Below are 13,417 nucleotides of genomic sequence, written 5' to 3'. Positions count from 1 at the left end.
ATTATCATTCAAAAATAAACCAATAACATTAAAAACATTAAAAGACATTCAAAAATCTTTAAAATCATTAAAAATCATTAAAAGTCAATACCAATCATTTACTCTATAAAAAATATATATATATATTAAAAAACACATATATATATTAAAATATATATTAAAATATTTTAAAATTAGGCGGATATGCCCAGATAATTCTAATACATGATACAATGTTGGCCATTAATTTATTTGTCGCTAATGAAGCAGTTCAGGTCAAAATCCTTATTTAAACCCCTGGGTGCCAGAACCTTGGCCTCATACACCCAGAAGGATTCCCTCCTGCTTAACTGGCGAATGTAATTTCCTCCTCTCCAGTGTGGCTGGACATGTTCTATTCCCCAGAACTTTAATGTATGTGGTTTTTTGTTATGGAATTCTTTAAAGTGTTTCGACACATTGTGTAAAACCTCCCCCTTCTTTATATTTGCAATGTGTTCTCCTATCCTTACATTTAAAGCTCTGGAGGTCCGTCCCACATATTGGAGTCCACACCCACATTCCATCATATAGACTACCCCTATCGTGGTACAAGTTATGAGATCTTTAATACGATATTCCTTGCCTGTGCTATTACATATAAAGGACTTCCTTTTCTTTACATTCTTTCTTGTCTGTTGGCATACACCACATCTGCCACATGCGTGAAAGCCCGACAAGAACTGAAATACTGTATTTTTCTTCTGTACAGGAGGATTTATCACCCCCTGGGCCAACCTGTCCTTCAGAATAGGTGCTCTCCTATAAATGAAGCCAGGTCTCTCCGGGAGGTGGGGTCCCAGAATTCTGTCTTGTTTAAGGACTCCCCAGTGTTTTTTTACAATACGTTCAACTTGCTTGTGTTGAGCATTGTAATCCAACACTAATTTGAAATTGTTATTGGCCTCCTTGGATGGAGCTGGTTTATTACTTAAAAGTTCCATTCTATTTAATCCAGAAACTTTCTCTAAGTCTGAAGACACTTTTTTCATATCATACCCTTTTTGCTGAAACCTGTCTACTAATATTTTGGACTGTGCGACAAAGTCATCTTCGTTTGAGCAATTTCTCTTGATTCGGATCAGCTGTCCCCTCGGAATATTGAAAAGCCAATTTCTGTGGTGGCAGCTGTCCATAGAAAGGTAAGAATTACGGTCTGTGGGTTTAAAAAAATTTCTAGTGTGTATTTGACCGTCTTTGATAAAAATCTCTAAATCAAGGAATTGTATTTTTTCTTTGCTCTCTGTCCATGTTAAAACAATATTTTTATTATTAAAATTCATTTTAGCTTTAAAAAGGTTAAAAGAATCCATATCACCATCCCAAATCATAATCAGATCATCTATAAACCTTTTGTAAAAGATGAGTTCTGGAGGTCTGTGAGATAAGATATCTTCTGCTTCCCATTTGGCCATAAATAAATTGGCGACACTGGGGGCAAATCTTGCCCCCATCGCCACGCCTTTGGTTTGTAGAAAAAAGTTTCCCGCGTACCAAAAATAATTATGTTTGAGACAAAACTCCAAACTTTCCAATATGAATTCTACGTGATCCCCTTCCAGCTCCGATTCATCCAGGGCCCATGATGCGGCCCTCATAGCCGCATCATGGCCTATGATCGTATATAAAGAGCCCACATCTGCAGTTGCTAGAATGCAGTTCTCTGTAATAGGAAGGGATTGTAGGTCTTGGATCACGTGTTTGGTGTCTCTTATATATGCCGGCGTGCGGGTAACCAATGGCTGCAAATAAACGTCAATGTATTGGCCCAATCTGGAGCTCAGGGAGTCTATCCCATTGATAATGGGTCTCCCCGGAGGTTTCTCTACAGACTTGTGAATTTTTGGGAGAAAATAAATAATGGGAGTTCGACAGGAAATGGGGTTCAGGTACATTGCTTCTTTCTTATTTAAAATAGCTTCATCCAATCCATTTTTAATCAATACATCAAGTTCTTTTTTATATGTATTTAGCGGGTTACCCCTTAAACGGGAATAAGTATTCGGGTCAGAGAGTTGTCTTGTCATTTCATTATTGTAGTATTCTGTACTCATGACAACTATCCCGCCCCCTTTATCCGCTGGTCTGATTACCAGTTGCTTATTGGCTTCCAGGCTTGCAATCCCTTTTTTAATCCATTGGGGGTCTTGGATTTTTCTTATTTTTAGTTGCTCTAGATCTTGTGATACCAGATTTTTAAATACTTCCATATACTTGCTGTCTTTATTGGGTGGATTGAACACCGATTTATTTCTCAACATGGAATAATGTGTTCTCTCGCTATTCATAGGGCGGTTATCTGGTTTGGATAGGAAATACTTCTTTTGATTTAAACCTCTCATGTATTTCTGTAAATTGACATAAGTGTCAAATTTATTCAAATTTTTTACAGGGGCATATTTTAACCCTTTATCTAGGACTTTCGTCTCTTCCTTAGTCAAAGGTATGCCACTAATATTAAATATGCCTGCTCCTATTGGGTTTTGTTTCTTTTGGAGGCGTCGACCTGCTCGTCGTCCTCTTTGTCTTTTCTTTTTTCCCCAGATTGTTTTCCAATTGATCCCCTGTACCCCCATAGGGCACTGGGTTTCTCTAAAAAAACCTCTGGGGGATTTTTTACGGCTGGCGGGTAGAGCGGGGAAAACCTGTTCATGGTGGGAATGTCGTATGACGTAGAGGGACGAGGGGAGTCATAGATTGACTCCACTCTCCTGTCATGCGGTTGACCCTGGGTACTCCTAGGTTCTTGGAATCCCTGGAGCTACACAGTAGAGAGGCCCTTTCCTGGAAATCCATTATCCATGTTATGTGATTGCTGGCCCATTTGGGTCTGATGGGAAGGTGAGAGGCTTATCTGTCTGGTGGAGGGATTCACTAAACGGTGCTCACAATATTCGTTGTTTATCACGATTGGATCACATTTCAGTTGAACACTGGGACTTTTGGAGATTTCTTTGATTGGAGCACTAGCACGATTATGTGCCTTATGAACTGTTTTTCATCTATTATTATCACATATTATCACTGTTTTATTTTGTGTGATTTCTGGCGCAGCACATTTTTGTATTATTTGTATGGTTTGTGATTTGTGAACACGATTGGTGTCTGCTGCCGGATTAGTATTTACACACCTGAGGATATATATTTTTCCACACTATATTCACACACATTAATTTTGTGTTATATTTTGGTTTGCGCTGATAGTTTTTTTGGTATGGTATACAATGTACAACATACAGGGGGTATACAATGTACAACATACAGGGGTATACAATGTACAACATACAGGGGTATACAATGTACAACATACAGGGGTATACAATGCACAACATACAGGGGTATACAATGTACAACATACAGGGGTATACAATGCACAACATACAGGGGTATATAATGCACAACATACAGGGGTATACAATGTACAACATACAGGGGTATACAATGTACAACATACAGGGGTATACAATGTACAACATACAGGGGGTATACAATGTACAACATACAGGGGTATACAATGTACAACATACAGGGGTATACAATGTACAACATACAGGGGTATACAATGTACAACATACAGGGGTATACAATGTACGGTTAACAGCAAACACTCACACACATCATAGGTTGAACTGGATGGACTGATGTCTTTTTTCAACCTCACTAACTATGTAACTATGTAACTAAGTGTGCTTGTCACTCACACAACAGCAATAAAACCATTGTCAGAAATTCTTCCCCACTCAACAATTTTTTTTTTTTCAAAATATTAGACTTTATTCATTTTTAAAGCAGTGCAACAATAATACACTTACAAAGCACATGGTAAATATAGGTGTGCAAACAGGAGGGTACACCCCCATTGTTTACCAGATCAAATAATCACACTTCATTGTATGAAAAGAAATAAAGTTTAGGGCAACTCATAGAAAAAACTGAAAGGTTGCCACAGGGCAAGCTACCCAGCTAAAGGAAAATAACAAGATGGCCCAGGTTAATATAGGGGAGGGTGGACCATCAAAAAGTGAAGATAAGGTGGGTGGACGATGGGGCAGATAACTAATGTTCTCGGTATGATGGGTGGAACTTCAAGAAAAAAAAGAAAGGAAACAGAGAAAGTAAGATTGGGGGAGAGGATGAAAAAGAAAGAAAAGAGGGGGAAGTCTTGACTTGGCGAGAAGGCCGAGACTTCCAGCTACAGAGAGCCATGGTCGTGTATGGAATCTAGAGGAATGGTTGTGTTTTGGCTGATGTAGAAAAGTCAATCCAAGTAAACCATACTGCCACAAACTTTGGGTGTCGGTTATGAAGTCTGGTAGTTAGTTCCTCCATCCTCATTACTTGATTGATTCTTTGACCCGTTTCCTTAACAGTGGGAATCGTGATCTTTTTCCAATGTCTAGGGATCAGGGTATGACCCACGGGCAAAAGGAGGCCTTTCTAAGTCTACAGTGAATGCTGAGCTCCAGAATATCATCACTCCGTAATATTAAATTCCGGGTAAATGCAATTTGTACATGGCAGGCTTGTGTGTGTGTGTTTCATGCAATGAGATTGATTTTGTTATGTTGAGCCTTGAAATAAAGGACATCTACGCCAATCAGGTTTGCATTCATCTCTATATGTTTACTTCAGAGTATACGCCATATAGCGGACCACATATCCTCCAACAGATATGTGACCCAGATTACACTTTACAGTGAAGTAATGCGTTTTTTTAGCGTCCTAGTGGACGAGGAGACACAGCCATCTTCGTTTCTTGTTTATCAGTCCGGGTAACTGACCTGGTGTAGAAATGCCCTAAAGAGAGGTGGCTCTACCAGGTGAAATAGGTGATGGAGGTCAGTATACAGCAAGGATAGGGAAACTTTATATCTCTTGGAAACCCCAAGAAATTAGGGCAATTGTAGAAGATCTCCCAAACATTTCCAAGTGTCCTAAGAAATGGTACAAAAGATTGATGTGGATGGAGAAAACGCAGCAAGCTACATATACAGATACCGTATATACTGGAGTATAAGCCAAGTTTTTCAGCACATTTTTTTGTGCTGAAAACGCCCCCCTCGGCTTATACCCGAGTCAACAAAAAAAGAAAAAAGTTCCCGGCCGCTCCGACGTGTTTAATATTTAAAAATGGCGCCGCCCGTCCTATACATGTCACTGCGCATGCACCGCCACTGCTCGGAACAGGCCGGAAAGAGCCGAACGTATACCAGCTGTCCCGAGCAGGGGCGGGCGCAATGACGTGTCGGGGGCCGGGCGGCGCCATTTTTAAAATGAAGGCGCCTCTGGAACAGGTAAGTGAGACAGCCGCACTAGTATGCCCGCAACCTCTTGTACCCCATGCTTGCCACCCTGAATTCTCCTCTACATGCCAGCCACACTGCATTCTCCTGTACCATGCTTGCCACCCTGAATTCTCCTGTACCATGCCAGCCACACTGCATTCTCCTGTACCATGCCAGTCACACCGAATTCTCCTGTACCATGCTTGCCACAATGCATTCTCCTGTACCATGCCAGTCACACCGAATTCTCCTGTACCATGCTTGCCACAGTGAATTCTCCTGAACCATGCCAGCCACACTGCATTCTCCTGTACCATGCCAGTCACACCGAATTCTCCTGTACCATGCTTGCCACAGTGAATTCTCCTGTACCATGCCAGCCACACTGCATTCTCCTGTACCATGCCAGTCACACTGAATTCTCCTGTACCATGCTTGCCACCCTGAATTCTCCTGTACCATGCCAGTCACACTGAATTCTCCTGTACCATGCCTGCCACACTGCATTCTCCTGTACCATGCCAGTCACACTGAATTCTCCTGTACCATGCCAGTCACACTGAATTCTCCTGTACCATGCCAGCCACCCTGCATTCTCCTGTACCATCCCCGCCACCCTGCATTCTCACCCTAGGCTTATACTCGAGTCAATCATTTTTTCCCATCTTTTTGTGGTAAAAGTAGGGGCCTCGGCTTATACTCGAGTATATACGGTATGTGGATTTTGATTGATTGTGCAGTACCTGAAAAATATGTGGATATATGGAACTCATTTGGACAAAATAAGGGTGCGCATGCACAAGGGATATCGAAGGGAGAGGCAGATGGCCAAAATACGCATGAAACAAAGATTGATAGGTTGAATGAAATTCTAAAGGAGTGGGTAACAAGCATGTTTGATAAAGGACAGGATATGCAAATGTCATTGGATGTTGTTCAGAAGGAAGGTGAGGATGTGTTGAACTATTGGAATAGATTCAAAGATGCTATACAGAAGCACACTGATTGGGCGACTGAAAGTGAAGATGACATGAAACAACCTAAAGTGATAAATATTTTTGTAAGTGGATTGTTGTCTGAGATTAGAAAAGAGGGATCCCTTAATACCCCAATAATTGTTGGCGTCTTGTGAAAGGTTAGTCTGACAATTAAAAAAGATTGAATATGTTAGAGAAAAATAACATTTTACGGTAATAAGGGGCTTATTTACATAAACATCTCTTTCCGGGAACTTTATCATTTTTGGCAGAACATTTCATATCCTCTGGGACAACGTGAGACACAGTAATTAAAACACCAACTAGAATTCTAAGCATTAAGAAGAATATATTTTTTAGTATATTAATGGGGACTCTTTGACTATATAACGATATATAACAATATACTCTTTATATATTTTCATATCTTGACAATTTAATCAAGAATTAGATACTAAGCAAAGTGAATGTTAGTAAATAAGGTGAACCTGTGTTCATGTAGTTACACAATCTTGTGCATTGGAAGCCCAATTAAAGCTTCAGCCATTGGGGAGATTTTCCCCTCACTCCCTGTCCCTGTGACCTCATGTAATATTAACCGGTTGCCGACTGCGCACAGTATATTTACTGCGGCAGTCAGCCCCGGCCAGGCAGAGTGACGTAGGTCTACGTCGCTCGCCTGTCACTGGTTTTAGAGCCAATAGCGGGCGGGGCGCGCGCCCGCCTCGGCTCGTTCGCGGACGAGTGCGGGCGTGTGACCGGTGGATCCAATGTCCGCCGGTCACACTGCGATCGTCGGTAGAGCAGGAGAAAGGCGGGCGGCTAATGTAAACAAGCCGCCTGTCATTCTCCCCTGTGTAAAAATGGAGATCAGACGGTTCTACTATGTAGAACCATTGATCTCTGTTTTTACACTAGTAGCCATGTCCCACTACAGTTAGAATCACGCCCCTAGGACACACTTAACCCCTCCCTGTCCAATACAGTTAACCCCTTCACTGCCAGTGTCATTTTTACAGTAACAGTGCATATTTATAGCACTGATTACTGCAGTAATGTCACTGGTACCCCCAAAAGTGTCAAAAATGTCAGTCAAGGGTCCGATCTGTCCGCCACAATGTCGCAGTACCTAAAAAAAAATTGCAGATCGCCGCCATTACTCGTTTAAAAAAAAACACCAAAAATGACATAAATCTTTCCCTTTGTTAGTAAACGCGATAACTTTTGCGCAAACCAATCAAAATACGCTTTTTGCGATTTTTTTTACCAAACATATGTAGCAGAAAACAAATTGGCCGAAAATGTTAAAAAATTTTGATTTTTACATTTTTTGGGGGGGAATTTTATATAAAAAAAAGTGAAAAATATTGTTATTTTTGCAAAATTTACGCTCTTTTTTTGTTTATAGCGCATGATCAAAAAATTGCACAGGTGATCAAATACCACCAAAAGAAAGCTCTGTTTGCGGGAAAAAAAGGACGTGAAATTAGTTTAGGTACAGCGTCGCACGACCGCACAATTGTCCGTTAAAGTCACGCAGTAAAAAATCACAAAACACCCCCTGGTCAGGAAGGGGGTAAAATCTTCCGGGGCTTAAGTGGTTAAGGGCATGGTGTCACTCAGACATGGGGCACACAGAGCAATAGAAACTTTGTCAGAAGTTCCTCCCCAATTCACAAAAAAAATGTGAGCTCGTAAAATACCAAATACACTGCCATATTTGCTTAAGGTGATTGTAGGCATATTAGTGTACTTGCAACAGAAACAATTGAGCACTGTCCGTGATACTTTTTTTTAAAATTTGAATTAACATACAATTTTTCAGGACAAGCTTTCGGTATGTAGCACTGCCCCCTAGGGAGCTGCTGAGTGTGGATTCCCTGGGGTTACCCAATGCAATAGTCTGTAAAACTTAGCACTTTAAGACTTGGCTCAGACAATGAACAGTCCAGGGGATTTGGTTTTTGTGTTTTATTTAGAACTGGGATGGGAGAAGGGATAAGTGGGATACTCCAACTTGAACTATGCACAATGTTGAGGACAACTAGCTGTAGTGTATGCCGCAAGGCCGCTGCTTCACCTTGCCACAGCAGTGAAGATAGCTGAATATGTTCCTTTTTAAGTTATTCTTCAGGGTCTAACTTGTCACCCCCTTTCTCACTTGCTGTGTATGCTAGCTCCCATCCACTGCCTCTATCCACTGGAGTGGTCCCCTTCCTGGGCAGACCCCTGGCAAGCTTCCTGGTACTCACGGACACTGTTTTTCACAGGGATCTCTGCCACTGCTGCACCGTCAGTTTCTCCTAGACCTCGCAGCTCAGCCCCACACTCCTGGTCCGCTAGGCCGACCGCCTGTGAACGCTTTCCACTCTAACAGGAGGAGAGATAGCCGTCACCCTCCTCCTGGGACCTGGATTCCCGACCAAAGACCCCCTGTCACATGTGCCCTTGGCTTTTGTGTCCAATCCCAGGATGCACTGAGGTTGTGCCCTCCCGCGGGGACTTACACAAAAGCCTTTGTCACTGGCTGGGTTCCCTCCACTGTCCAAAAGGCTCTACTTTTGGACACAGTGGGGACACTACCACAAACCAAGTGAATCACACCTGGACACATGTAACAGGCCTAACTATCTGGACTTTGCAAAGGCCTTTGACACCGTTCCCCACAAACGCTTACTGTACAAACTAAGGAAGGTAGGTATGGACCATAAGGGGAGTACCTGGATAGAGAACTGGCTCCAGGGGAGAGTACAGAGGGTGATGATTAATGGGGAGTACTCGGATTGGGCGGGTGTGGAAAGTGGGGTCCCCCAGGGTTCGGTCCTGGGACCAATCCTGTTTAATTTATTCATAAATGATCTAGAGGAGGGGATATCTAGTACAATCTCAGTATTTGCAGATGATACTAAACTAAGCATGCCAATATCTTCTATGCAGGATGTCGAAACCTTACAAGCGGACCTGAACAAAATAACGGGGTGGGCAACTACATGGCAGATGAGGTTTAATGTTGAAAAATGTAAAGTAATGCACTTGGGTGCCAGAAACCAGAAAGCAAGCTACTCACTAGGGGGGGGAACCTCTGGGTGAGTCTAGGATGGAAAAGGACCTGGGGGTACTGGTAGACAACAGGCTTGGCAGTGGCATGCAATGCCAAGACGCTGCAAGCAAAGCCAACAGAATACTGGGATGTATAAAAAAGGGGATTCACTCCAGAAATAAAGAAATTATTCTCCCACTCTACAAGACTCTGGTCCGGCCACATCTGGAGTATGCTGTCCAGTTCTGGGCACCGGTCCTCAGGAAGGATGTGCTGGAACTGGAGAAAGTCCAGAGAAGGGCAACAAAAATAATTAGGGGAATGGAGGACATCAGCTATGAGGAAAGACTACAAGCACTGAACTTATTCTCTCTGGAGAAGAGACGATTGAGGGGGGATATGATATCAATGTACAAATACTGTACTGGCGACCCTAGCATAAGGAACAAACTATTCAGAGAGAGGAGATACAATAAGACACGTGGCCACTCACTAAAACTAGAGGAAAGGCGGTTTAACCTTAAAATGCGTAAGGGATTCTTCACTGTAAGAGCGGTAAGGATGTGGAATTCTCTTCCACAAGCAGTGGTATCAGCAGGGAGCATTGATAGTTTCAAAAAACTGTTAGATGGACACCTTAGAGACCACAACATACAGGGGTATACAATGTACAACATACAGGGGTATACAATGTACAACATACAGGGGTATACAATGTACAACATACAGGGGTATACAATGTACGGTTAAAAGCAAACACACACACACATCATAGGTTGAACTGGATGGACTGATGTCTTTTTTCAACCTCACTAACTATGTAACTAGAAATCCTGCTCCCTGATAAGCAGACAGAGCAACTATGGTTTTCCTGCTGCTTTCCTGTTAAGCAGAAAACGCCAATATTATATGTACTATCTAGCACCTTACTAGGAGGATGCTACATCTATAATAGGTAAACTACTATAAAAAGGCATGGGAAGCTGGAAATGGCCATGAGGACATGTGCCAATGCAAAAACAAAACAAAAATATAAATGCCATACAACTGAAATCTCATCCGGACAGGTGTGTCTCAGGTGAATAATCACAGGAAGCTAACATCTGTGCGTCCCTGTTTGACAGATGTCAGTACCACACAGGGACCCCTAGTGGATACTGCATTCCCCATTTGATACAAGAAAGTCCTTTTGTGATCTACAACACACAACCATACAACCGCCTCTGTATGTATCATTAACCCAATATGTGTCCCTCACAGGTGGCACTAAGCCCTAGTGAAATTGGACCCCCATTATATCCAAGTGATCCCCACAAGGGTCCACCCAAGTAAGTGCTCAGGACTGCCTCCTGTATTACCACTTCAACAGCAACCACATAGCCCACCTCTACGTTCTTATTTCCACAGGCCAACAACAGGCCAGTGGATAAGGAACCCCTGGATCCCTGCTCTACCCATACTGGCATCCATACACCACACCATATCGGTTAAAGCCTCTAGACCCCTTCAATTTATCCTAAAAGTAAGACAATTGTGTAGGCTTATTCGGTGTGGCATATGTACACTGTCATGCAATCTAGTATTGAACACAGATTATGCATTAAAGGCCAACACCAGCACTAGGACCTTGCTGCAATCTAAAGGGGTACAGTGGGGGAATGAGCGCCATCTCTCAGCTCCAGCACTACAAGGTACACTGAGGTTTATTTTTGAAGCAAAATGTAACAACTATGAATGTTTGAAAATGTTTAATAATGTTCTTACAAGCACATTGCATCTTTACTAATGTGAGAATTGTTCACTTTTTTAGAAAATTTGGTGATACCTTGACAAAGGCAAAAAATTCCCTACAGCCGAAACGCGTCGGAACCGTCTGTTTTCACTCACATCCCCTCCGGATGTCTTCACAGTTTAAACAACAGAATCACCTGTTCTATTTAAAGTAAAATGTGAATCTAGCGGTCACACCGCTATTGTTTTTGTTACAAGTTCAACAACACTGTTTAATTTTGTTTTATTTATGTATAATAAATATAATCTGTTTTAAATCAATTTTTTGCCTACACAATCCCAACTTTTTTGGTTTGAGGAACCAATATAATCTTGTTCTATTATTTAGGGATGACGGCAACCACCCACACTTTAACCACTTTACCACCGGAGGATTTTGCTGTCTTACGTCTGGGCCACTTTTTGCGATTCGGCACTGTGCAAATTTAACTGACAATTGCGCAGTCATGCAACGCCGTACCCAAACGAAATTTACGTCCTTTTTTCCCCACAAATAGAGCTTTCTTTTGGTGATATTTGATCACCTGTGCAATATTTACTTTTTGCGCTATAAACAAAAAAATAGCAACAATTTTGAAAAAATAACAATATTTTTCACATTTTTTTATATGAAACCCCCCCCCCCCAAAAAAAAAAATGTAAAAATCTATTTTTTTTTTATAATTTTAGGCCAATTTGTTTTCTGCTACATATTTTTGGTCAAAAAAATTGCAATAAGCGGATTTTGATTGGTTTGTGCAAAAGTTATTGCGTTTACTAACTAAGGAAAGATTTCTGTCGTTTTAGGTTTTTTTTTTTTTTTTTAACGAGTAATGGCGGCGATCTGCGATTTTTTTGTGGGACTGCGACATTGCAGTGGACAGATCGGACCCTTGACTGACATTTTTGACACTTTTGGGGGTACCAGTGACATTACTACAGTAATCAGAGCTATAAATATGCACTGTCACTGTAAAAATGACACTGGCAGGGAAGGGGTTAATTTTTATTGGAGAGGGAGGGGTTAATGTATGCCTGGTGCTTACTGACATGTGTGGGGGGAGGTGACTGAGTGACACAAGGACAGATTGCAGGTTGAGCTATGCTGAACCCTGCAATCTGACCTTGCCTGTCACTTAGGAGATCCGCCCGCTTTGTTTACACAAGCGGGCGGATCTCCACACTCGATCCCCGACGATCGGGGAAGAGCAGCGGTGATCGCCGCCGCTCCTCCCCTGGCCCGACTCCCGCTGTGACTGAATACAGTGGGAGCGAGCCTCCGGCGGCGCGCGCGCGCCGCCGAGAGAGGGGAATGTCTGGTGACGTAGGTCTACGTCTCGCCAGACGTTATCGAGCCACTTTGCCGCAGTACAGCTCTAGTGAGCAGTGCGGAAGTGGTTAAGTAGTTCCATAGATTACCCCCAATACAACTGAAATCTGTCCATGCAGCTGAAAGGGAAACACTGAAGATACAAAAATCCACTAAGTGATTAGTACAAATAACTTTACATGGACACTATGGAGTTGATTTACTAAAGGCACATAGACTTTGCATATTTGCAGGTGCTTCACTTTACAAGGAATACCCAGTCACATGCAAGGAAAATAAAAATAAAAACCGCTTTCAAAAGATTTTGTCCCTCTTTGATTATCGATCGACGGGTCTATAAATGGACATACTCCATTTCAGAAATCTATAAATGCCTACATCCTGCCTTAAAATACAGCCATGGCTAAATCTATCTGTGGAGAATGGCAAAGAGACTTTCTTGATGATGATGACCTGAGAAACAAGATCCTGGAGGGATGTCTGAATGAATGCAAATGCATTATCGATGAAATGCGGAGAGAAACTCAGTTCAAATGAATACATTCGTAAATTTATCCCATTTATCTCTACAAATGCATCTCCTCATTCTCCAACATCTCCACAATGTGGATGTCACAAACCTGCCCTGAGTCATCATTTCTGGCACTGTCCTACATTATCAACCTTTTAGAGCCAGATCATCAGCTTTATACATGGCATCACCAATCTACACATACCCAAATCACCTCTCTTACTGCTATTCAGTCACTATACGACTGGGCAGACATGTCCTGGCAAACCCATACTCATATTCCTGAATGGATCACCTTTGTCTTTTGGCAACCTAGAAAATTATTCTGAAAACGTGGACTATCTCTTCCCTGCCCTCCATCTCTGCAGTCAAAAAAGACCTTATGACACTTCTCTATGAAGAGAAACTAGACACTGAAACTCAGAATTTTGTCCCCATTAAAGTTGAGTGAACAGTTCGAGCCAAGCCAAACCAAGTGACCGAACA

At 42.1% G+C, this 13,417-nt stretch overlaps 1 protein-coding gene across 1 annotated transcript in view; it reads right to left on the bottom strand.

The window, feature by feature from the left end:
- Positions 1 to 12,963, bottom strand: part of LOC309552458 (vomeronasal type-2 receptor 26-like) — a gene marked incomplete at both ends in the record, with an annotated part of 53,148 nt that extends 40,185 nt beyond the window's left edge. Inside the window, 2 exons of the mRNA XM_082253427.1 lie at positions 2,112 to 2,366; positions 12,799 to 12,963. Coding sequence (XP_082109553.1) covers positions 2,112 to 2,366; positions 12,799 to 12,963 — 420 coding nt within the window. The remainder of the gene's footprint in view (positions 1 to 2,111; positions 2,367 to 12,798) is intronic.
- Positions 12,964 to 13,417: the final 454 nt, after the last annotated feature.

The sequence above is a fragment of the Pelophylax lessonae genome (genome assembly GCF_965119305.1).
Source record: "Pelophylax lessonae genome assembly, chromosome: 1".
Classification (NCBI taxonomy): Eukaryota; Metazoa; Chordata; class Amphibia; order Anura; family Ranidae; genus Pelophylax; species Pelophylax lessonae.
The sequence above is the reverse complement of the archived record's forward strand: the minus strand, read 5'-3'. Positions and strand labels throughout refer to the sequence as shown.